General features: G+C 36.4%; 1 protein-coding gene across 1 annotated transcript; it reads right to left on the reverse strand.

The window, feature by feature from the left end:
- Positions 1 to 6,396: 6,396 nt before the first annotated feature.
- LOC114478322 (collagen alpha-2(I) chain) lies at positions 6,397 to 25,937 on the reverse strand. Its single transcript, XM_028471318.1, has 26 exons — positions 25,799 to 25,937; positions 22,695 to 22,773; positions 22,500 to 22,565; positions 22,188 to 22,363; positions 20,758 to 20,889; positions 20,133 to 20,186; positions 19,980 to 20,033; positions 18,327 to 18,380; positions 17,942 to 17,995; positions 17,671 to 17,724; positions 16,185 to 16,238; positions 15,595 to 15,648; positions 15,378 to 15,431; positions 14,812 to 14,856; positions 13,179 to 13,232; positions 13,044 to 13,097; positions 12,718 to 12,771; positions 11,500 to 11,571; positions 11,247 to 11,282; positions 10,115 to 10,159; positions 9,968 to 10,000; positions 8,762 to 8,908; positions 8,490 to 8,666; positions 8,301 to 8,391; positions 8,134 to 8,211; positions 6,397 to 7,028 (listed from the first exon to the last, which is right to left on the reverse strand). The coding sequence occupies exons 1-26, from the start codon at positions 25,817 to 25,819 to the stop codon at positions 6,823 to 6,825; spliced, it is 1,998 nt and encodes a 665-aa protein (XP_028327119.1). The 5' UTR covers positions 25,820 to 25,937; the 3' UTR covers positions 6,397 to 6,822.
- Between the last annotated feature and the right edge of the window lie 717 nt (positions 25,938 to 26,654).

Below are 26,654 nucleotides of genomic sequence, written 5' to 3' on the forward strand. Positions count from 1 at the left end.
CGGATTCAGGAGGAGCAATGTGGTTTTCGTCCTGGCCGTGGAACTGTGGACCAGCTCTACACCCTCAGCAGGGTCCTTGAGGGGTCATGGGAATTTGCCCAACCAGTCCACATGTGTTTTGTGGACCTGGAAAAGGCATTTGACCGTGTCCCTCGGGGATTCCTGTGGGGGGTCCTCCGGGAGTATGGGGTATCGAACCTCCTGATAGGAGCTGTTCGTTCCCTGTATGACCGGAGTCAGAGTCTGGTCCGCATTGCCGGCAGTAAGTCGAAATCGTTTCCGGTGAGGGTTGGACTCCGCCAGGGCTGCCCTTTGTCACCGATTCTGTTCATAACTTTTATGGACAGAGTTTCTAGGCGCAGTCAGGGCGTTGAGGGGGTCCGGTTCGGGGGCCTCAGTATTGCATCACTGCTTTTTGCAGATGATGTGGTCCTGTTGGCTCCAACATACCGTGACCTTCAACTCTCACTGGATCGGTTCGCAGCCGAGTGTGAAGCGGCCGGAATGAGAATCAGCACCTCCAAATCCGAGTCCATGGTTCTCGACTGGAAAAAGGTGGAGTGCCTTCTCCGGGTTGGAGATGAGGTTCTGCCCCAGGTGGAGGAGTTCAAGTACCTCGGGGTCTTGTTCACGAGTGAGGGAAGGATGGCGCGAGAGATCGACAGGCGGATTGGTGCGGCGTCTGCAGTGATGCGGAGTCTGCACCAGTCCGTCATTGTGAAAAGGGAGCTGAGCCAAAAAGCAAAGCTCTCGATTTACAGGTCGGTCTACGTTCCAACCCTCACCTATGGTCATGAACTTTGGGTCATGACCGAAAGAACAAGATCACGGGTACAAGCGGCCGAAATGAGTTTCCTCCGTAGGGTGGCTGGGCTCTCCCTTAGAGATAGGGTGAGAAGCTCAGTCATTCGAGAGGGGCTCAAAGTAGAGTCGCTGCTCCTCCGCATCGAGAAGAGCCAGATGAGGTGGCTCGGGCACCTAATTAGGATGCCCCCTGAACGCCTCCCTAGTGAGGCGTTCAGGGCACGTCCCTCCGGAAGGAGGCCCCGGGGAAGACCCAGGACACGCTGGAGAGACTATGTCTCTCGGCTGGCCTGGGAACGTCTCGGGGTCCCCCCGGAAGAGCTGGAGGAAGTGGCCGGGGAGAGGGAAGTCTGGGCCTCCCTACTGAGGATGCTGCCCCCGCGACCCGGAAACGGCTAAGCGGGAGAAGATGGATGGATGGATGGAAGTGACAAAAAAAAATGGTTGAAAAATTGACAAAAAATAGGATAAAGGGATATTTATTGGCAAAATGAAGCTAAAATTGGAAAAACCAAAAAATTGTTAGCTTTATCATGGTTTTAGTAAATTAAATTAATGAACTAAATTAGGAGTCGTCGGTGGCCCTACGGTCGAACACCCTCACTTTTAAAATCGCTGCTCCACCCCTGGCTACTGATGTGTCCTTTATTCTAAATGTGTTATTGTTATTTAATCAGTAAACTTGTTTTTTGTTTTTTCTGAACGCTTCATTTCAGTGGCTCTCAAATAGTAGGGCGTGCCCAAGGGGGCACGCCCTACACATAATATTCTATTATATGTGATTGCACATTGTATGTCTCTTTTTATGAGATTTGAAGAAGAATCACATTGTTTACTTTTTTCAGTAAAGTTAACTTTTTTGACCCATGTTGTTGAAATTTTGTGAAAATTCTTCACTCTTCAAAGGGGGTGTGCAACATAAAAAAAATTGAGATGCACTGCGTTATTCCAATGATCCATATAGTATTTCATTAAATCTGTCTCATAACTACTGTGATGATGATTATCAATCCTGGTTGAGCTGGAGTCAGTTTCTCTGGTTGTGTTTGACTTCTCACTTAAAGTGAGTTAAAACAAACAAGCAAAACAAATGAGAAGAGTTTAAAGGGTTCAATGATTTTAGGTATTTCCAGGGTGGAAACACTGGTATTAAAAGCACAGGTTTTAATCTTTTAAGAATACAAAGCAATAAAGAGTTAAAAAAAAGAAGAGAAAGTTGATTTTGTGTTTGTTTTTTTCTATGCTAATCTGTTAACAGAACAATGTGGTGACGAGTGATGTGATGCAGCATTACATCAAGAAGACGTGCAATGTCACTGGAGCACTAAGTGAGTCCTGTTCTTCTCTAACAAGTGAATTATATTATATTAGTGGCTGGAATCCTGTCCTGTTGATGAGCTGAAACTCACATTTTATTTTAAATTGCAGGTCCTGACGTGTTTGGGCTTCTGGTATTGTTGGTGGTTCTATGCTGTACGTGGCAGATGATCACCTGAGGCACCTACCTCGACCTGCTAAATGAAGCCATTTTTCATGACACATGAAATTAATATAATCGAGGTGATGGTAATGGGGAATTTTTTATGCACATTAGCTTTCGTCTTATTGTGATCTCAACCCAAGTTTGAACAACAACTGATTGGGTATTGTAAATGAATTGTTACAATGCTATTTTTATAGCATTGTTATAAACATATGCTATTCTAGATCAGGACTGGGCAACTTTTACCTCAAAAAATGTGATTCAATTTGATCAGAGGGCCACAATATCAACATTCATGTCAGCATTTGAATTAATGACCAATCTTAGCATTATTACAGGAAAGAACAAAGGCTTTTGTCTGTATGTTGTCATTTTGTATATATTTTTATTTTGTGTATATTTGTAGTCGTCTCTTGTGTTTTTGGAGTACATTTCTGCATTTTTCTTGTCCTTTTGTGCAATTTTTTTTTTTTTTTTTTTGTGATTTTGTGTATTTCTCTGTCACTTTGTGTGTTTTTGGAGTCATTTCCTCTGTGTGAATGTTTGTAGCTGCACAAAATGAGTTGCCCATGTCTGTTCTAGATCGATCAAAGGTAGTCTGCCTTTACCATTTACAAAACCTGAATGTGTTTTGCTAGTGCTGTAGTTCTCCAGAAAAGAAGCCCCAAACAAACCACATTTTAAACAAAATTGTAACAATATTTGAATTTGTGGGTCCACTCTATGATCAAACACTATACATTTACTTAAATGCAATAAGCTTCCGTAGAACGGACCTTCAGCAGTGACATATTATTACACTGTGTATTTTTTAACATTTGTTTACGTGTTGGTGGTGCCAACTCTCAGTTTACAAATTAATTCTAATTTTCTCCCTTTCACTTTTATGACCCTTAACTAACAAAATGGAATATCTATATTATTTATAAGGTAATATAGTACAAAAATAATTTATTTACATTCATGTGTTTTTGTGTTGGAGAGAATGTCAGGCATTGCACGTTCATGGGTTCTACTTGAAAATAAATTCACACAGGATACTTCCAGCCTCATCCTGTACATTTCTATTTAATATTTATATATATATATATATATATATATATATATATATATATATATATATAAATTTTGTGTTTGTATAACAAGGGAAGTGTTGTTATGTTTTGAGTATTGTCCACAAATGTCAGTCCATCTGTTAAAGAAGAATTAGAGCAAAAAAGAGCAGTGTTTTCTGATTGGTTCCTGTTAAATTGTGATTCAAAGTATATATGCTGCTATTTGCTAACGCTATTAATGTGAAGATCTGGATGAAGTAGCTGAGGAGAGGGAAGTTTGGGCCTCCCTGCTCAGGATGCTCCCCCACGTCAAGAAAATGGATGGATGGATGGATGGCTGAATTAACGTGAAAAACGAGGTTAATCGAAGCCACATAACAAGTTATCATATCGTAGTTATTTGGTTCCTGGATAGTGACTTTGTATGGTTATGTAATCAATGTTTTTATCAAAATTTAAAATCACACAGTCGATATTCATCTATATTTTGGCACCTAGGCCTAATAAAATCTCTAAACTGAATTACAGATTTATGTATTTAGGATGTTTAGGGAAGAAATCCTCACAAATTGTTTGTTCAGCATTTTTAAAGTCAGATTTTAGCCTAGATTTCTATTTTAAATGTGAAAACAAAGCATACCAGTCTATATAATACTATTTTACTGCAGTATTTACGTAATTAAAATGAAAATAACCTTTGCAAGTTTTTGAATATTATGAAAAGTTTAGTGAGCATTTTTACATGGTTTCTTATCAGGAAATGAATGGCAGATTATTAGATTGAATGAAAGTGGAAATTATTGGTACAGTACATAGATATTGAAGACCAAATCAACAACAGTAGTATCCAGTTAAAATAATAAAAATTGAAAACAGTTGTAGATATCCAAGGACCATAATAACGCACAACTCCCCTAAAAATACACACATCCTTACGTGATTGCAGTATTATTTAATCACAAATTGTTTGAGGGAACTCTTGCGAGCATTTTTTCTCAAACAATCACCAATAATCACTCAAAACTACGAACATTTTTGGGCAAATTTAAGATATTTTGACTTGTTCCTTAAAATTCAGGATAATGTAAGTGGCTTAAATGATTATTTTTTTTCACATGGGAGTGTAAACTACTCCCTCCAAAATGGGTCGTATGTGACCCCTGAACTAAAATGAGTTTGACACTCACTGGCTAGTTAGTGTTTGTAGTGATTTGATGACTGGTCACTCTATCATCACCTTTAGACTTTAGGCCCTTTTTTTAATGAAGTACTGAAAATAAATGTAATATGAAGACAGTTTATTTAGTATTGGTATACATCTCTGAGTGACATTTTATGATAACAAAACGGACACATTCAAACAGTTTTAAAACGTGCAATTTTTTTTACAGTTTGACAACAAGCACTTTATTATATATACCATGTGAGTGAATGGTGTGTGAGTGTGATTATCAGTATCGTTGATACAGGACGGGTTTATCCTAAAGCAGGCACTGACTTAAAATGAAGGTTTTTCAAGCACAAAACTGAAATGAGACACTGATTTAATAAGGAACTAATCACAGATTTCACTGGTTGATGTATTGGAATCTAACAATGCTCGTTTATTTTTTTTATTTTTTTTTTACAAACCTCACAATATAACATTGTGTTGCACACTTTAATAATAATATAATAATAGCTTTATAAAATCTACAGTAGAAATATGACCAAGTATTACCTCTACAGCCTTAAATGTGGACTGATTGTGTACCAAAAATGTCTCTTTTTGTGTTTGTTAGTAACATTTTAGCTGCCAATGACATATCGTAACAAAATCCCAATCCTGCCTTAAAATGTTACCAAGTTATCTGTTCCTGCGGTGCTTTAGAAAACATTTTGTTTTCTAAACTGATTCCTGATGATGTTAACTGGGTTTTTCATTTACACTGTGAAGACAAAAGCTTGTGTGCATTTCTTTTTATCGTGTAATAATGCAATAAATTGTAAACACTGTTTCATGTCCTTTACTTGACAGTTTACATCCTGACATGTGTGGTGAAAAGACAGATTTTTATTTTTGTTTTTTAAATCCTCAGTTTCCTGCGGTGACATTAACTCAGTGTTTTTCAACCTTGGGGTCGTGACCCCATGTGGGATTGCCTGGAATGTCTTGTTTTTCTTTTTTAATTACACATTATCTCAAAATACTGAATTCTTCACTTTCTCAAATATACATTTTGTTGTTGTTTTTTTAAAAATTGAGTATAGAAATATCTTAGCTGGTGCATTTTGTCACTTTGCATTAATCCTGGCGACTACAGTATAACAAACATAATCAAAAACAAAGGAACATTTGTTTAAACTTTAATTATTTTTATTATATGTGGTTAGAGTTGACATTGATGTCATTAGACCATTATTACAGTACAAAATTTATTTTACATGACCCGAAGTACAGTGAAACCCTTTGAAATAGTAACTAAGATGTCATTATGTGCTATAACAGATAGTCTTATGACAGTTTATATTTTTTCTATAACCTGAAGCAAAATATATTTAGTTTTAAAGTATATTTAGTTTTGAATACTGGCTAAAAGACTTTTAAACTGCAATAAAACTAACAATCTGTAACTTATTACAAACCCAGTGCAATAATTCAATACAAATCCTGTGGCAACACTTTATCTCTGTTTTAAATGTGTGTTTTTATACTGTTTTTAGTGTAAAAGTCAAGCCTTGTGTGGAAAATGTTGTTCTGTATGCGCCTATGGTGTATATGTATGAATGACAATAAATTATATCTATCTATCTGGGATTCAAATCCACCAGGTCTTTCTCAGCAGGGTTTGCATGTTCTCTTACCTTCATGTACAAGTGTTGGAGAGTTTTCTTTGGAAATGCAGACTGTTTGCAAAGATCTGTTCAGGTTTCACACCAAACGAGTTTAATCCTAATAATCACAGCAGATGAATAAAATATTGCATATTTTCTTTGATCAGTCTGAGTAGATTGTCTAAATATAATCAATAAAACACTCAATCATTCAAGAAAATGTGACAAAGTATAGACTCGTTAAAAAAACATCAGTCAGTTTATATTTTCAGAGCACAGTACATGTATTTAGGTTGTTTTTATTGTTGTTTTTTACAAAATATTTACACAATACTTGTTGACTAAGTAATTATTTTGACAATCGAGAGAATAAACTAAAGGAATGAATCAATGGCGAGCAATTTAGTGTTTGCAATCATCAAACTAAACAACTGAGTTTAATCTTATTCAAAATAAGAGAAACTGGAAGTTTTCTTACAGCGTTTTTGGTCCGATAAAAAGTTCAGTAGTTTCCCACAGCACAGAGTTGTGTGCGTGTTCCATAAATGCTGTAACTTTGCTTTTGTATTATTGTAGTGTTTTTCCTGCTATAGAACACGGTTTAATCTGCATATTTCCACAACACTCCCTGACGTCTCTAAATGTCCTTGATTCTCATTCTCAACTTCATATTACAGAGCTAACAGGTCCTTTCACCAGACCCTGTTCTTTGCGCATTACTGGAGCGTGAATGCTGCAGTCTCGTGCTTCGCAAAATCCTGGCACGCCGGTTTGTCCAACCATGCCGGTTTGGCCCACTGGACCAGGGAAACCACGTGGACCACGAGGACCCTCCATTCCATCCTTTGCTTCAGCAGGATAACCAGGGAAACCTGAGGGAGAGTACATTTAATGATACGAGAAAGCAGAGCAAAGATACAAAACAGTAACCTTGCCTGCAAAATGGATTCTGGTGTTCACAAACACCAGAATCCATGTTGTACTGTTCCCGCCTTTGCCTTTCGAATCTGAACCCAAACGGTTCAAACCAATCATGAGGCAGTGTTGTGGTTTATGGCGGGATATCCGGGTGTGATGAACGCAGAAGCGCTGAAGCAAAACTGGCGCATGCACAGTTGCGGGGAGAGGAACTAGCTGGGCTACTGCTATTAGCATAGCTCCGAATCAAAATCGAAAGATCTCGACGCAAGAGGAGGATTATCGGGCCCTTAACTCGCATATTCGTGTTGCAAAAATGGCAAAATGACCGCAGCATTACTATCCCAAAAAAAAGTTTTCACCAGCGGAGCCTTGTTGTTGTAGCAGCCTCTCTGCAGCACATGCCAATGACGACGACATAATTTGTTACTGTGTGATTGGCTAAAACAAATCATGGTGGACAGGTGCTTTGCCCAATCACCTTCAAGCATTCCGGTCATGTCCCTCTCTGGTTCCGAAAGGATTTACTAGACACAGACACAGATCGATGTGGAGAACTCGAGTTAGAGGGAGGGGCTACACGTCAATCTGGCTTTTGCCAGGTTAACAAAACAGCCATGTAAGCAATAAAGAAAATTGGTACAAATACAACAACAGAAGTCCTTTACATCATAGTTATGGGCATAATATACAGTCGTATATCCACAAAGTTGAATGAATCAATATAAATAAAGTGATGTACTGTATACACAAAAAACTTGAAGGGCCTGTACTACAAAGCTGGATTTCCTCTTATCGCGCTAACTTATGGGATTTATTTGGTGTGTGGTGTACTACGACACTGGTTAACTTCTTACTGGGCTAAATACTCGTGCCATTTATCATCTGAGGGATTAATATTGTATAATCTCATGCTTTTACGCATTAACAGTTTTAGCAGCTTCCTGCATGTATTCCTTCCTTCCTGATTTTTCAGCAATGTTATTGCGCAGGTTGGATGAATAATCAGTTATCAGGCAATTCATGTCAAGATGAAGACAATCAATCAATGTCTCATACCTCTGAAACCTTGAGGTCCATCAGGTCCCGGCAGACCTTTACCTCGATCTCCTTCAATGCCTTTACTTCCTTTGTGACCTGTTCCCACAATAATAAATAAAAACAGACACTATCGGATGAATTCTATTGGTTAGTGGTTTATAAACATCATATCATTGTTTTCTTGCCTCCGTCGCCTGTTGCACCCTTTTGTCCCTCTAGGCCTCGATCACCCTGTGCACCTCTGGCTCCTTTAGCTCCCGCTTTCCCTGCTTTACCCTGTGGAATAGAAACAAACAATAATATTAAACTGCACCTTTAAAATCTGTTGAGGGGATGCAATAACAAACAGAGGGTGGGGCAGGATGAGGACTCACAGGCTTGCCTAGTGGTCCGTCCACTCCTCTGGCTCCTGGGGGTCCGATGAGTGTCCTGTTGTTAATGGGACATCCCTGGGAGCACTTGGCTCGGATGGAGGCCGCGTACTGGGAAATCTGGGCCGTCACCACACCTTGGCAGAGCTGCAGGACCTGCTCATCACTTAAACCAGGACCCTGCACAAATAAACCAGTTTCTAAAACCAGTCTGGTGGAAATGTTAAGTATGACTTTAAGGTGACTTTTAGAAAATGTCCTGATTCGTCACTCACAGGTAGACCATGGACACCTTTAGGTCCTGCTGTGCCTTTAACACCGGGATCACCAATTGGACCCTTGCCACCTCTGGTCCCTGGAATGCCGGGTTGACCAACAGGGCCGGAGACACCAACGCGGCCATCAGCACCTTTTGGTCCACGCTGTCAAACAAAACACTGTCAATTACTCACTGGCCTTTCTCAACTTAACAACTTTTATTCTATTATTTCTGATAATTTAAACAGTTTAAGATGTTTTTTTTACCCAACTTAAATTACTTCTGTTTTCCTATTTTTCAAACAAGTCAAAGTAAACATTATAATGTAACTTTTTTTATTCTAACGTTTATGGTTATCTCACCTGGTTTTCTATGCGTTTTCATTGATTGATTTAATTTTGTGAGTGTGTTTTACGACTACCTGCCACAGATGAAGTAAAGATTTGAATTCTGTTCGATTCTACAGAGCTGCAGCTTTTGTGTGGAATTCCCAATCTGTTGTGCAAAGCAGGGATTCTCAACCTTGGAGTCAGGACGCCACTGGAAATGGAACTTCTCCATGAAATTGGAATGCCTCTTCCGCTTTTAAGACGTTTTCGGCACTTGTAAACCCTTTCCACCACTTTTCCAACCTAATGTCGCATTTGTTGACCCATTATTGTCATTTTTAACCTCTTTTCACCATATTTGCTTATTTTTGCCAATTCAACCCCATTCCTGATTGGTCATCCTCATTATTTGCCAGTTTGTACCGCAATTGTTCTTTCTTTTAAAATTACAATACCTCAACCCACTTTTCCTCCACTTTTAAGCCAATGTTGACACTTTTAACCACTTTTCCTGTCCATTTTTGGCCCCTTTAAACTCATTTTAATTATGATTAAAACAAGGATTTACATCTTTAAGATGACTATATGGCGCAAATAATTTAACATTCAACACATTTCTGAGGAGCAGTGGGAAGGTAAAGTGCAGCTCAAACCCAGGGGTTATGCTTTCTATTATTTCCAACATTGATTTAATACGTTTTTTAAATGTAGAAATACATAGAAATTCTAATGATTTCTTCAAAGAGGGTACACACCTAGAATTAGAGAACAAATCTGTGAGCCTGTGTGGGAATTTAGTTTGTTTAATGTTTGAAATGACCTTGTATAGACTACAATTTGAGTCTCTTCTGTTTCAGGAACATCAGATTACCAGTAAACATGACATATCTCACCTGTCCTTTGTCTCCTCTTCCCCCTCTGATGCCCTGAAAGGAAAAAGGAACAAACTGATTGGTGAGTAATAGCCAGCAGATGAAGCTGTGCATCAATCATCTGACACACAGAGCATTTATGATGGAACAATAAACAAGAGGCATCACCGTCTGTCCTCCATCCCCTTTGATTCCCTTCCTTCCTTTTGCACCCTGTGGAAACCAGAATAGTGTGTAACATGCAAAGGATTCTTCTGATTACACTAACAAGACAGGTGAGGCTTAAAAGTAGATTGTAAAATAAAACTTGTGGAAATATCTTTTATAGATCTGGCAAAGTTTACACAAAGATATGTATGCTCATGTGTCAGAAGTGTGCTATGAATAGTTTATTAGCTTAAATACTAACAGTGTGCACTGCCATGAATCTGACGATACGTTTCACGATACGATATATATCCCAATACTAAACAATACAATATGCTGTACATCACGACATATTGCGATATCAATAACTATTAATTTCACCTTTCCGAGTACAAAATGGTATGAATCGCAATATATTTCCTTTTTTTTCAACTTGCGAGAACAAGTAAATGGTAACGAACTGTAATTCAAGAACAAATATCAAAAACCAGTGGTATGTTAATCAATATGTCAAATTTAATTTTTTAAAAAAAGTTTGACTTTTGCTTCTACAACAGATTCTGATTCTGTAAAGTTCTTAAATTATGAGGTAGTTTAACAAAAACAACAAACAAAAAAATCGATTCGGACATTTTTTGATCAATTACGCTTTGAAATATTGCAATAAATTGCCAAATCAATTTTTTTCTTACATCCTTAGTAAATACACATTTATCATTTCAGGCATTGTGGTACAAATAATGAAGGAGTTTTATATTTTATGAACTAAAAATCAAAGGAAATAAATAAAATAAATAGAAATAACACAAAAATGTGAATAAGAAAATAAACTTTTCTTTAAGTATGTTAAGTTTATTCAAACTATACAAAAAGTATGGCAGCAAAATTACACAAAGGCCTAAATTAAGGTTGTACAGCTTAGTCACATCTCCTAAATAAATAAATGAATAGTTTATGTTTAATGTGTATTTGTAAAAACAACACAAACAATAATTTGTGCAACTATATCCCTAATACTGTGAACAAAAAACTATTAAGAAGATACTCTGGTGTCAGTTTGTACTGAACTCTCACCAAATTATTAATTTTCATCTGTCTAATTAATTGTGTCTTTATTGTTCCTTTAATGTTGGAGAAATGAGGATGAACTCACCGTATCACCATCAGGACCCGTCTCACCTTTTGACCCCTGGGAAAAAAGATCAGTCAAACAAATCTAAATTCAATGTGAGTGCAGATGTATTAATGCAGTACGCTTGTACAGTATGTGATAGTTTGTTCACAATTCAAATCAAATGCTGATTTCTGTTGCAAACACTAATAAAGGATTACTAATGGATAACCTATATATGTGCAGCTCTGTGGTATTGCTGTATGAAACGTCGAGGCTGACAGCAGGTACAAACCGTGGAGCCCTGGAGGCCTTTTGGTCCATGTTTTCCTGGTATTCCAGGATCTCCTTGTTCACCTCCAGCACCCTGTTGGACAAACAGGTACATTACATTTATTTTTTGTAGGTCTCATGATTTTCATTCCTATTTATTTCTTTGATTGACACGTTATTAATAAATGTGTTGTACTTTAAATTAAAAAAAAATATCGGTAATGCCAATACGATTATCTTGAATAACTGTAATAATTGTTGGGTACCACTATCACTTTTATTTATTATTGATTAAAATAACCAATAATGAAAATGTTAAACTGACCAAAATGATGCTAAAAAATCAATGAAATTAATAAAACCAATGATTACAAAGTGTTTAACATGATAATAAATGATAAACACGCTACATGAGGAGTTTTAGGCCATGTGTGTGTGTCTGTTTTTGCTCATAACACTGCCCCAAAAACCTGATGCAGACTGAGCGTGGGTAGAATGAACACTGGGTTGAATAATTTCAAGAACCAAAGACAAAAAGGTCATCCTGTTTTTTTCTTGGTTGTCACATGCTCCCCTTTTGTTATCTTTGATTTAAGTCATAAGACTCATCAGCCAACATTAATGTCAAAACAACATGCTCACTCATTATCACATGATAATGAACTTTGAATTTCTTTTTTTTCTAAAACACCTCTCCATTCACTGCACAATATTAAAGCAATAAGTGACAGATTTCAGTCTCTGTAGGATCTTCACTTGCATTTTCTTAAACTTGTGACCAATTTTTATTTAATTTGGGGGAAATTTATAAAATAATTTCAGGATTTTTAGGAAAATTGAGAGTTCTTTCAACAATTTGGGATTAAAAATGACTGCTGACTGCAAATATTGCACAGTTTAATTGAATTTCTGTATTTAGAGGGACTGAATTACTTCATGATTCATGTTTTTTTTCCAAGTTCTCGTGCGGGCAAATTGGAAGCTCTAAAAGGCCAGATTTGAGAGTTTGACATATGTGCTTGTAATGTGTAGTGGGGCAAGGGGGTGGAACATTTCTGGTAAGTTTCCATGGGAACTGAGGCTCGTAAATTTTGGAAATATTAAAATATAGAAACTGTTCCCCTGCTGTGGAAATCTTGTCTGCTACGAATGAACCATAAACATTTGATGACGTTTGAGTAAACAAACTTGTGATTTTGTTAATCTCCTACACCAGATGTTTATGATGCTGCTCACTCACCACAGAACCAACGCGACCTCGAGGTCCTCTGACACCACGCTCTCCTTTACTTCCCTGAAAAACATTAGAGCACACTCATATAATTCAACACAACGGTGTTACCTGGGGTGATTAATCCTATATAGACATTATCTATAGAGTTTTGTAAAACCCTTTTTTGTATTGTCTTTGCAGTTTTTACTAAAACAAACAAAGAGCAACTAATATTCCCAAAAGTCTGTGATGACTGCTAATGTGAAGTAGAAGAAGAAAAATGAACGAAAAGAACCAAATGATGTGAGCATCATCATCACAAAGCATCTGCTTGTTTTGGTCTGGTGTGTTACCTTAGTACCAAACGCTCCAGGCTCTCCTATTGACCCCGGGACTCCAATAGGACCCTGAAAAACAAACAGCAGCAATAAATGGACTCTGGATGGATTTCTGCATCACGTGGATGTATAAACAGTTTCTCCACTCACGTCTTCTCCTGGCTCACCATCACTACCAGGAAGCCCACCTTGACCCTTATTCCCCTAAAAATAGGTAAAAGGGAGAACAAGGTGTGAGCAGACAACAAAACACTTCTATACATCCATCTATGGGACTCCACATCCCACAATGCAATGCGCAAAATTTCTACGAGGTTGTCAACAGAATGTTTACAGCGGAGATCAAAGCAAACCTTCGAGTGATCTTTGATTTATTGATTTATGGGCCACTGTCTTTATCTGATAAAATAAACTTATCGTCTAGAGTTTTGATGGCTCTCTCTTCTTCCTTGGTTTGTTGGCGTGTTTCAACCAACTTAAATAGGTACAAATCGCATGCTACTGTACATAAACCATAATTTAATCATTATCATTGTCATTGCAGTGTATAATTCTCCAATGTGTCACCGGGTCCAGGGACACATCAAAGGAAATACCCCTTTGATGTTTCGCCAGCTCCTCATGGCTCTCTCTGGATTGTACTTTATCTTCCATTTTTTCACATTGTAGTAAATATGATATTTTCAGAGGTTGTGTACATAAGACTTTTGCCCTTGCCTTTTTGCATCTAAAGTCCCCCCCCCCAAACTCATGGGACAATCCTATACTAGGCTCTGTAAATAACATTTTAATGAACAATTAATGTGTAAACATGCATCTCTCTTGGTTATTCAAACAGAAACTGAAACAGAATGGATTTGTTATCTTTGGATGTCTTACAAACAATGCTATTACATAAGCTAAGACGCAGAGTCAACATACCTTTGCATTTTTCTCTGATATGTTTCGAACAATCAATCTCCAACGTTTAATTACACCCGGGTGATTCCCAGTAAAAAGAAATACAACAATGGTGCCAAATGTTTTTAATATATCCATTAACGTATTTCTGTGCCTAGTTTAAGTTTGTATGTTTTTCCTAAAAGTTCATGGGGTGTCGCTTCCAACCTGCACCCTGTTGCAGACTATAGTCCAGGGGTCACCAACACAGTGCAATGGACAGGAGCTCTATTTACCAATGAGCTCCATCTATAATCTGATTTACTTTCAAGGATTTAAACTCACAAAGATAAATACATATGACAGATGTAGTTAGTACTGAGTAGAGTTAAATACTGCTGCACTTGATACAGTTTGAGTATTAAATTAACCATCTTTAAATGTTTAATTTTGCTGAAACATTGTGACAAATGTTTTTAAATGTTGCAGATCTGGTGTATGGTCAGTGGTATGTTATATATAATAATATGGTATAAGATATATTTTAAAAAAGGCAAGGAAACCTCAACATTTCCGATCTTTTTAAGTTAGTGCGAGCCTTCCTGATTATCGTACCATGAAACTGTGAAAATGTAGTTTTTAAGAAGTGTTTTTTACTGGTAGCTCTTCAAATTATTCAGTACCTATGAAGTCGCTCACAGTTTCAGAAAGGTTGGTGACCCCTGCATTAGTCGATACTCTGGAGTTTTTTCATTTTCAGTTTGACTTTAAGGAGGGAATGACTGAAATGTTTTACTCAAAACGGCAACTTTTACTATTAGTCATTGTGTGATTCATCACACGCTTCTTATAGTCACGTGATGATGTGGTAAAATAAGAGAACCATGGATTTGCATTGTGGTACCTTTAGTCCCGTCTGGCCAAAGCTACCGGGTTGTCCGGGGTAACCCTGTGGGCAACAAGAGCAGGTCATGAGTTTGAAGTGTGATTAAAGGTTCTCCACACAAAACAGCTGATTGACTCACCAAATGAGTACTGTAACAACCATATTTCAATATGAGCCTAATTCTACATGTTGTAGGCTGCACGTCTGCCTCATGAAAAGAAATGTCTGGGTTCTGTCACGGCAAATTTACGGTTGTCCTCGTTTGAAACCATGATTTGTGCTCTGTGTTGAATGATGAGGTCCAGACGGAAGCGTGATGATTTTATAAAAAAGGATTGAGATGAAACTAAATGAAAAGGAGTAGAAAAAGGTATTCCATCCTGCGCAGGAAAGAGGCACGCAAGCTAATGGAAGAAAACCAAACAGCTGTATATTAAAACAAAGAAAAAAAACACATGAAAGAATCATTGGTTTCCTGTTTGTGCATCCGGTGTTATCGCTACGGAAATGAGGTCAAACTCAAAGTCCCTGTACAAATACAATCAGTCAACATGTTATAGATAAAAGAACAGGATTAGTCTTACAATGTAACCTCTATCTCCGACGTCTCCTGAAAATCCAGGAGCTCCTGTTTGTCCCTAAAAGATAAGAAAAAAAAAACCCATTAGCTGTCGTAAAATAATTCTAATAAACTCTAAACAATGAGGTTCAGACTTGGTTTATCCTCAAAGCTTTGACACTTTTTAGTAAAACAAGCATTTTCTCAAATCTAAAAAAATGCTCAAACAATTGTTCCAGTACCTTCAGTCCTTCTCGACCCTGAGAACCTTCTTTACCTCTGTCACCTTGAGCCCCCTGAGCACAAAGCACACATGCACAAAGCTCCTATTATTATATTAATAATATTTTAAAACAACAGAATAACTTTCATGTATTTAAATCAATGTACAAACATTTTTTTTTCAAAAAACATGGCTGAGGCAGAGCAATAATCTAACATGTTTATTGAATTTGTCATTAAATATTTTGTGGAAGTATGAATGTAAATCAGCCTTGTGTATGTATATAATAATAATAATAAAAATTGATGTATGTCATGTTGAAAATGTCAGGAATATAAGTTTTGAAAATTGAATGGAAAATGGGGGTGTGACATAAGTGCAACTTCATCCCACTCCCTTTTGAGCAGCGTATTTATTAATGTTATCTACATTATTTATGTTAATTCATATGTATATTAGCTATGTAGTCTACAAATGGAAACATGTATATACACATACTACTAAAGCTTTTTCTGTTTGTATTAAATTGCTCGAAATAAATAGCTTAATAATAATAATAATAATAATAATAATAATAATAAACTTGAACCCTGATCATTTTATTCACACCTTGATACCTTTGCCACCTCTTGGTCCCGGAGATCCAGGGTCACCAAGCAAACCCTGGAAATAAAAAAAAAAAAAAAACACATTTAACGTTATAAAAGAAGTGTTTTTTCTAATTGGAGGTAGCTTTAGCCTAAACCTAAAGTTAAATATCAATTAAAAAAAAATGACAAAATCTGAAAACTTACAATTTAATTTGAATTAATTGTTAAAAGGAAAAATAAATAATAATAGTAATCAAAATAAATGTTAGCTGATTGAAAGTGAAACATTATCAACACACTATGATGGATATTCCTAATTTGGTTCCAATTTGTTTGTTGACAATGTAAATAAGATGCAAAGCACTAGAAACTAACCCACTTGGGGACTTCCAAGTTCTATGTAAAACAAAAACTTTTTATCATGAGGTAAAAACCACCTGGAAATTTTTACAGTGGTGAGAAGTTTCCTTTTTACATTTCCTCTCTGGTAGAAAACATCACCATGTGTCAATCACCAGGGCCCAGTTTTTCAAAAGTAATCAGCTCAGATTCTGGATAACGGATTGGATCAAATCTTGAAAATTGTTTTTCAAAAGAAAAAAAATGGATTATGTAAACGGAATGGATCACGTAATCCAATCTTGGTTTTGATCAGGATCAAACCTTTAGTTTGAGTTTTTCAGAACTTTTCATTAGGATTGGGATCAATTTGATCTAAAAAAAATATGGATTAAAATGATCCCATCAAAAGGCTGGATTCAGCATGGATTTCAGGGCCAAAATGGAATGAAACTTTAAGAATGTATCAAATCAAGTCGAATCAAATGTTATTTCTAAAGCGCTGTACATAATAAAAATACAATTAAAAAACTTCATAATGCATAATTAAAAACAGACCATTATCACATTTAAAACAAAATAATACTATATTTATATCATACAGTGTAGCCTACAAGGTTTTAATTAGATTTAGAGCAGCTGTCAATATTGACCACAAACAATATATTTAATTATGTCACTAATTAATGTATATTCATTACAATGAAAAATATTGTTTTGTTTTTAGATCATTTTTAGTGATGCATGCAACGATAAAACAGGATAATAAATCAATGACATCACTGGTTTTTGAAATCCTTCTGGTTCTGGTTCTGGCAGAATGCAGGACGTTGGTCAGGGTCTCCAAAGGTTTAAAGCCCCTTCATCAAACAAAGATGAGCACTGGTTATTCAGATTCGCTGATCCTGAAAATTTACTATCCGGATCAGATTGATCCAATCCGATGTAGCTTTGAAAAACCGGCTCAAAAGTAAGATGGATTACGTGATCATGGATGGCAAAAAGAAAAGAAAAGATTATCAAATCCAGATCAATTTTATTTGGATTAAACCTTTTGGAAAAAAACGGGCCCAGGATCTGATACAATGTGTCACTTAAAGGTTTGTACTCAATCATTAGAGATTCTATAACTTATGTTGACCATCATCTACAGGCTGTGTCCTTACAGTCTCACCAGGAGCTCCGACTCCTCCTCGTGGTCCTTCCATCCCGACGTCACCCTGTGGGACAACAAACACATAAATACCAAAAACAACAGGGAACAAACAAGCATCTGAAACCAGAGAAAACTTTGGATTTTAAACATTCTGGTGTTCACAAAATAAATTCAATCGACCAAAGGTGTGACTTGTAAACTGTGTTTCTCGATCAATTAGTGTCACTTTGCAGGTCTTTTTATTTATTTATTTTTTTTGTTGCATCTGAGTGCATATTTACCTTCAGTCCCAGCCCTCCTCGCTCACCTGGGTCTCCTTGAAGTCCAGGCTCCCCCTAAAAATAACAATTTACAGAATTATAAAATGTAAATTTTTCTACATACTGAGGTAATATTATGTGAATTAACAAACAAATTCTTAATTATTTTTTATGTGAATCTTGAACTTTGGGGTAAAACAAAATCATTTTGAAATTTTTAAAGAAAAAAAAGGATTTTTTTCTCTAATAACTTGAATTCGTTACAAAAACAAGTATTATCAAATAAACTTGATCATCTCGTGGGAAAGAACTAGACTTCCTTTTTTTCTCAACCGCAGAGTTTCACAACACTTGTATCACTTCAAAATAAAATACACAGAGTGTGGGAACTTCTGCTGAAACTCACCATGGCTCCATCAAAACCAGAACCTCCATCTTCTCCCTCGGACCCTACGTCACCCTGTGAGACGAGAGGCCAAACGTCACTAAAATAAGCAGAAATACTTCTAATGACCTAATATAAAGCAATTATAGCATTTTATTCCAAGGGACTTATACATTGATGTAATTTGAGAAAATAAATGATTTTATTTAATGTGTCACCAAGTGGGATAACATAAACAACTGTAATACATTAAACCAACTCTGCAATGGGCAATACATCAAGATTCAAGATATATCGAGTTTTCTTTTTTGGCGATATAGAAAATTACTATATCACCTACGTATATCGATCATTTTTTTATTCTATAGCTTATTTTGTATTAAAATACTTGTTTTTTGAGTCGCTACTTTCACTACTTCTCAGAACAGCATGAAAAGCTCAGTTAGAGGGATTACTGAGTGCGTCCTAACCCAGACCTTCCCCTAAACAAGCTACACTACAGAACTCACTCACACGTGCTGTCTCTTAGAGGCGAAAAAGCCAAAAGTGGCTCATATTGTGCACCTGTTTGTTAATAAATGTGCCTGTTTGGCATTTTGCATCATCAAATCTAACCCAGAATTATCTTTCTGGTAAGATTTTATATCGCTATTCAGAGAAACATATCAAGATATGCATTTTGGTCCATATCTACAGAAGTGGATTGAGGCCAATTTTTGATGGAGAAAATCATTTTGGGAAAATCAAGAATAAAGTCGAAAAGTCAAGATCAAAGTTGACATATAATCTAGAGATTAAAGTTGAAAAGACAAGATTGAAATCAAAATTTTGTAAATGAACTCAAAATACAATATTGTCATAAAATCTACAGAAGCTGACGAGGGCCAATTCACCATATGACAACAAACAGCAAAATGCCGTGTATCGATGAATGTGTTAAACTATACTTTTAAGTTGGGTTTAATAACAAATAACACAGCGTTGTAATCTCTTTAAGGAGTTTGAAGAGAAATTCCCAAAAACTTAATCTGTTTAGAAAGAAAAATCAGTCAAGTTAGGCTATTGAGGAGCTACGGAAACAGATTAGGGCCAGTTTTGATGGAGACTGTTGTACAGTATGTGGTGAATTGTCCTGTAGTCCGCTTCTGTAGATTTGACTTTATTACGAAATCATTGACTTTTATCACAATATAATATTTTGAGTTCATTTTGGAAATTTTGACTTTAATCTTGACAATTCAACTTTGATCTTGACATTTTGAATTTATTCTTCATTTTCCCAAAATAGTTTTCTCCAACAAAATTGGCTCTAATCACGACTGTACATATCCCACAGCCATTTCATTAACTGAAGCTCTGAGAACCAAGGTCCAATAAACCTGATGCATGATCTGAGGCAGGGTGAAAGTGAAATATGAGACTGCTTCTGGTGGGGGGGTGGGGGAGTGGGTGGGGGTTTCCTTTTCATTCTGAGTAATTCATTCCACACAGTGATACTCACTGTCTCAACCGAATAGTTTCACTTTCCTTTGCGTGTTTTCCCTGAAAGCTCTCTGTAAACATATTACGTATTGTATAACAAATATACAAACTTCTTTTACTTTTACTTTACTAAAATAACACTGATATAATGAATGATGCATGTCACTGTTTACTCTGACTGCATTTACTCACCACTGGTCCAGCGTCTCCTCTTCTTCCTTGAACACCTTTTGTGCCTTTATACCCCTAAAACCCAAAACACACACAAATAATATACTACATTCATAAAAAAATAGGATAATCATTATCACTCACATATACATACGAGTGACTTTTTGCACTGACCTCTCTGCCTTGAAGCCCTGGAGTTCCTGTTTTACCCTGCAGACCTCTGGATCCCTGGAAAATAAGACTTGGGTTACAATACTGTAACATACAGTAAATATGAAACTCTATTTGATGTGAAGTTTATCTGATGAAATCCTACAGCTTTTGAATTTTACTTAAATTAATTTATACAGGGCAGCTCAGTCCATGGTCTCCTTGTTGGAGTTTGCTCGATTATTTTATTTATTTTTTTTTTCTTACAATATCAGGACATTTTCATTTAATCATATGTATATAATTCTGTTTGTTATTAGTTTCATTCATATTAACCACAGAATATACAGTACTGTACATACGATAACCCATACAAACTCATATTTCTTTGACAATCTACTTATATCTTTAAAAGGAATCCTTATAAGATCTTGGTGGCAAAATAATTGAAAATTATATCAGAAAACTGAAAACACTGCCAACAGTAATCACGCGCATAAGATAAATAAAGAAGATACTAATTAAAAGAAAGACAACATTAACTCCCTTTTATGTAGAAAAAAACATCTCACCAATAACAACAAAAGGGAAAGCAAATCAGAATGTATTTTGCTTTCATTTTATTATTTTAAAATTAACCATTTTGTACCTTTGGACCTGCAAAACCAGCAAATCCAGGCTCTCCAGGTTCACAGTCACACTCTGTCGGAGCTTCTTTCTCCAAACCTGCGTCTAACCCTGATTCCTCTGAGGAACCAGTGTCTGGATACTGGTACGGAACCTGAAACACATCAACACACAGTGTGACCCTGGATTTAGATACACATACTGTATATGCTGAGAAACTATATATATATATATATATATATATATATATATATATATATATATATATATATATATATATATATATATATATACACAAACACACAACACATATACATAAACATACATATATACATGCACATTTAGTGATACGGGTTACCCGCGGGGTGGTGCGGGTGAAGAAATTATCAATTAATCTCGGTTCCGGTTGTGGAGGGTAATTTTTTAAATGAAAGTATAGGTATTTGCTATTTTACGACTGTCCGTGAATGCATCGCAGCTGTGAGCCAGGAGCCTGTCAACGCTCCACAGCGTTCAGCATTAGCAGTCGCTGGGAAATTCAGGGACGTTCTGATTGGCTCTGAAGGCGGCGTGAGCAGCGCGTGGCACTGAGGTGCTGCTCACGTGTCTCTGCTCCTGAGGTGATGTCACAGAGCATGCGCGGCTACATAAAGTTTAGAAAAAGTCTTGTGATGGGGAAATGAACCGAAAAATACCGTTGTTTGCCGTTGTGCATTGAACCAAACAGGGCGTATTGAACGGTTTGGTAAAATACCGAATGTTGTTGTAACTCTAGTTTACGGTGCACATAAATAGAGCTCCATGTACTATTGACGCCATATGCATTAGGCTTTAAAAATATTTAATGAGGAATGAGTGGAACAAGGAGCAATTTTGTCATATCTGTGCCTATGTTTGTCCATAATAACAGTAACTGTGGGACACGTGCTACTGCTATCTGCTGAGGTCTCACTGATGTGATTTTCCAAACCATAGCGACTCCTAGTGGATGTGATTGGAAAAGCAGTTACTTAGGATGATTGTTTTAAATATACTATTATTATTATTGCATATATTTTACCTACTAGGGTACCCCAGCATACAGAATACTGAGGACAATCCTGCAAATTGCTGGTATTTTTTGTAAGTTTAATGGTTATTGACTGCTAACAATTATACTGACTCCGAGGGGCAACATCAAAGGACAGTACCTTTGATTAACCCTTGGTTACACCAACTCTGAGGGGTTATACTGACTCTGAGGGGTGTTATTGACTCTAGAAGGTTATACAGACTCTGAGGGGTTTTTTACTCTGAGAGGTTATACTGACTCTGAGAAGTTATACTGACTCTGAGGAGTTATACTGACTCTGAGGAGTTATACTGACTCTGAGGAGCTAATCAGTTGAATATATGCTATATGACGGGAATAAATGTACTTGATTACACTTGAGGTGAGTCTCGCTGCTGCACCTGCATGGTCTCCTTGTCCTCCTTGGCGTAGTGGGACTCGGTAGTGGTTTCATAGGGAAAGGTGTCCTCAGTTATCATGGTGACATGGGTGGGGGTCCCTGCATAAAGGTCATAGTCTTCCTCCTCCAGAATCTGCTCTTCGTCGTAGCTGTGAGTCGGTTCTGGTGGAGGATGCTCTGCGGAAATATTGTGTGAACACCAATAAACACATTGTTGTCTGATTTATTAATATTCTATTTATTAAATAGCTAACAACCGAATTAATCCACTAATAATAATGATAATAATAATAATAAAAAACACTCTAATCACCTGTTTGAGGAGATTCTAAGTTCTCGTAGATGAATAAGGATGACTCATCATAGGTTTGGTCCTCACCTAGACACGTGTGCAAATAATAGGACATTAGCACACAGCTGGTCATTATGGGGGGAACGTTTTTACTGCTTTGGGATAAGTGGATGAAATCTGTCTTTCTCAGGAAACTTATCATGAACCAACTCTGACCTGAGTGGTATCCAGAATATTGATCCTGGCAGCGAGTTAAGCAGATATACATCAGAATCAGGCCTGGAACCATCAACACCTGTGGAAAGAGAACAGGCGAGAAACTCAACCTGATTTAAACTGAAACTGGGATAAGATATAGGGCTGTACATTGCCATGAATCTGACGATACAATGTAGATTCACGATTCGCATGTCACGATACGATATAACCGGATATTAAACAATATAATACAGGTCGTGATATATCACTAACTACAAGTACAAAATGGTATGAAATCCAATTTATTTCTTTTTTTTTAAACTTGTGAGAACAAGTAAATGGTAACTAACTGTAATTCAAGTGGTTTACTGTCAAATTCCATTTTCCAAAAAAGTTAAACTTTTGCTTACAATAGATTCTGATTCTGTTAAGTTTTAAATTCTTTAAAAAAATAAATAAAGTAACCACATACATCTATCAAAGTGCCCAGTATGCTTTATGAAATTAAAGTCCAATCAACTTCCAAGCGATAATGCATTGAAAAGTGAGATTAGTTAAACAAGGTCTTACGTGCTTTGCATATTTTAGCACAATTAAATGTTTTTTTTGTTAAAAAACACGATTTAAAAAAATCAATTCAGACTTTTTGGATCGATAGGATAATCGTGCGGTGAAATATCACAATATATTGCCAAATCTATTTTTTCTTTCACCCTTAATAAGCTCTGTGAGCTTGAACTGGATGAGTAAGTATCAATAACAGAAATCTAATGGTACGTTCCACACTTACAAATTATTATGTTTAAAGAGGAGAGTCTCTGTTTTTGTCAAATCGTTCAACTTCGATCCAATAAATATGTTGGACCATGAAAATATTTGAATAAGAACACTTTTTTACCAGAATGGAATAAGAAACAATAGTTTAAGTAACTCAAATGGGAAAAAAATAAACTGACAAAGTTCAATAACTTCATAGATTTTTGTCACACGTCAGTGGCCGTCATGTTGATGAACTTGTACTGAGGAATCCTTTGGATTGTGTGAGAAATGCACAGATTGAGATGTTTGATTGTCAGAGTGAAAAACTACTGTCCTGTCCTCCCTGTTCCCTTCCCCCCTCACCTATAGGTGTAACACTGCCCTCTCTTTTTTTTTTTTAATAAAGTGTTTCTTCCACTTTCTTAGGGAGGGCTGGTGATGGTCACAATTATGCAATAAAATAAATTCATTTATTTACAAAGCATGCAGTGCTGTCTTAAAAAGATTGCACTTCATGTAGTGTTGACCTTGAACAGCATGTGCAAAGTGAAAAAAAACCAGTGAAAAACTACTGAGCGCTTCTCAGATTCATCTCACATTCCTGAAGCTTTACATTAAACAATAGCAACAGCTTGATTTTCATTAGAAAATATTAGTTTTTTTTAAATCCAAGGTTTGAGTTTTACATTTTTAGTTCATTGGTAAATTAAATAATCAGTAAAACATACTTATATACTACAACTTATAATATACAGTTTAAAAAAAAATCTTATTAAAATGAAGCTCAAACAGCATTTTCACATTAAAACATAGTACTGAGAGAATAATCCTAACCTGCAGGACCTCTGGGGCTCACAGGAGACAAACTTCCCTGAAACGCCTCCACTGGCATGATTTATAATTCTGCTCATTTGAATGTGAAGGTTCTTTAAACAAGTTCGGACTAACTACGGCTGGGAACGTTTCCGCGCCAAATAGCACGTAGCACGTTCCCGAGAATTCAGTCCCTGGCGCCCTCGTGGCACATACGGAGTAATGGGCCCCATTCATATATTGGTATGTCAATGATTCAACTGTTACAATATTGGACTCACAAATAAACGAGAAAACAACTTTAATGGAAATTGCCGAATAAAAGGGGGACAGGCCCCTTGGGGCCCTAATCAAATTGTGCGCGGCATAATCATAATCTACGTTGAATTACCTTTGAAACAATATATTACACGACTATGTTCCAATAAATTTGGAAATTACCAGAAATGGGGGGTGGGCCCCATTTAAAAAAAAAAAGGGCTCCAAGCGTCTCATCATATTCATTCAGATCTAACAAGAACTAACGGAGGAGTAGTCGTTTGAAAAATGTGGCGCCCCCGTGACACTTACGGGGTAATGGGCCCCATTTATATATTGTATGTGCCAATGATTTGTTACCACCAACTGTTGTAATATTTGACTCGCAAATAAGTAAGAGATGGACTTTGGTTTTTTTTTTTTTTTTTTTTGGGCCCCAAATTGAAAACAGACTCAGAGCGTCGATGCGTACACACCCATAGATTATATCTACCAAATTTTAGCCTGATCTGTTCACGATTAACAGAGGAGTAGCGATTTTAACTGGTGTACAAAACAACAACAACAAGAAGAAGAACAAAGTGAGTGGCGTTTTGATCCCGGTAGCCCGGCCTAAAAATGAGAGCAAAAAATTAAAAATCCGTCTTACTGATTTTTTAGATTTTTCATTTTAATAAAGCAACAGCGAGTATCTATTTCAATATTCCTGTTAAATTCAATTACACTTACATTTAAAGCAGTTTTAGAAGAATTATCTGGTGTTTGTCAGTTTCTGGGTTTATAGAGACAGTTTAGATATTTAGTATTAGTTGGCACTTATTAATTTGGAAGGAATTAATTTATTTTACTTTTATTAATTTTAATTTGACAGCCAGTGAAACACTATTAACTGGCTTCCAGCCCTCTTTAGGACCTTATTTTGATTTACTTACAGTGTCTGCTGCTTTGACTTGTATCAAACTATTGATTATTTCATTTGCAAATTCAAGCTGACATTTAATCCATAATTCGAGCAAATTCATTTATTTTTTAATATGTTTGTAGAAAATAGATTATAAGGATACATCAAAGCAATCAGTAGATGCCCCTGAGGAAGACTGACTGTTGACAGTCGAAACATGTCAGGGGATCAAAGTAAATTTCCTTAAAAAAAGATGAATAAATGAAACCGCAACAGAACATTTAAGCCACTTTTACAGCTCTTTTTCTAACGTAATTAAATCATTAACAGGTTTATTGTTTTACCACAATATGGTTTATTAAGTTTAGTCAATCTGATTGTCCACTCTTACCTTGTCAATGGGGGCTCCCATTATGCCACTGATTTTGTTCCCTCACAGCAGGTCCTAGGATGTGCTCCGTATACAGATGAGAAAGGAAAGACGCCTTAATTAACTTTGGCAGAGCTGCGTATCTAACAGCATGATGGTTTCCTGTGTGTGTGCAGCAGCAGGATCCGTCAGGTTCCCAGGCTCTGAGCGGATACTGCTGGTTTTTGTTCTTCCTACGTTTCACTATCTCGCCTTCTCAAGATGGTGACAAATACCTGAGCTGGAGTCCAGCATCAACATGAGATATACGACTTTCTGTGGTTCCAAAAGTGACAGGGTTGGGGTGAATTATACATTTTTCAGTTAAAATGACATTTTCTATTACCCATGTTCAATTACAATTCAGTTATGATTACAGGGACCAGCATTTTTTTTTTGTTCTCAGAAAGTCAACTATAATTACATTCTGAATTACTAAAGTTAATTTACAGTTAATAACAATTACTGAGTGTGAAATAAATAACCTAATAAAAGTTACCAGTAACTTTCCTCTTGTGTTTGGATCTCTTATAACGGGCCATAAATCAGCTCTAAAATACACTAAAAGCAAATACCCATCATGTTATTTATTTCCTATCTATTGGTTACCTTGTTAGGCTTCATAATCAATGAAAATATAAGTTTTATTATTTTTGGTGTGGGCAACTGAGCCTTTTTTGTGACAGTATACCCTGATTTCAATTTTTTTTAAATGGAAAATTGTGGTAAAGCTTGATATGAAACATACTTTAATAATTGCTAACTACATATGTGTAGAACTGTGACATGGTTCCCCAGTTTTGGGTTAAATTATAATTAAATTATTATCAAATTTTAA

This window comes from Gouania willdenowi, chromosome 16 (genome assembly GCF_900634775.1).
Source record: "Gouania willdenowi chromosome 16, fGouWil2.1, whole genome shotgun sequence".
NCBI lineage: Eukaryota > Metazoa > Chordata > Actinopteri > Blenniiformes > Gobiesocidae > Gouania > Gouania willdenowi.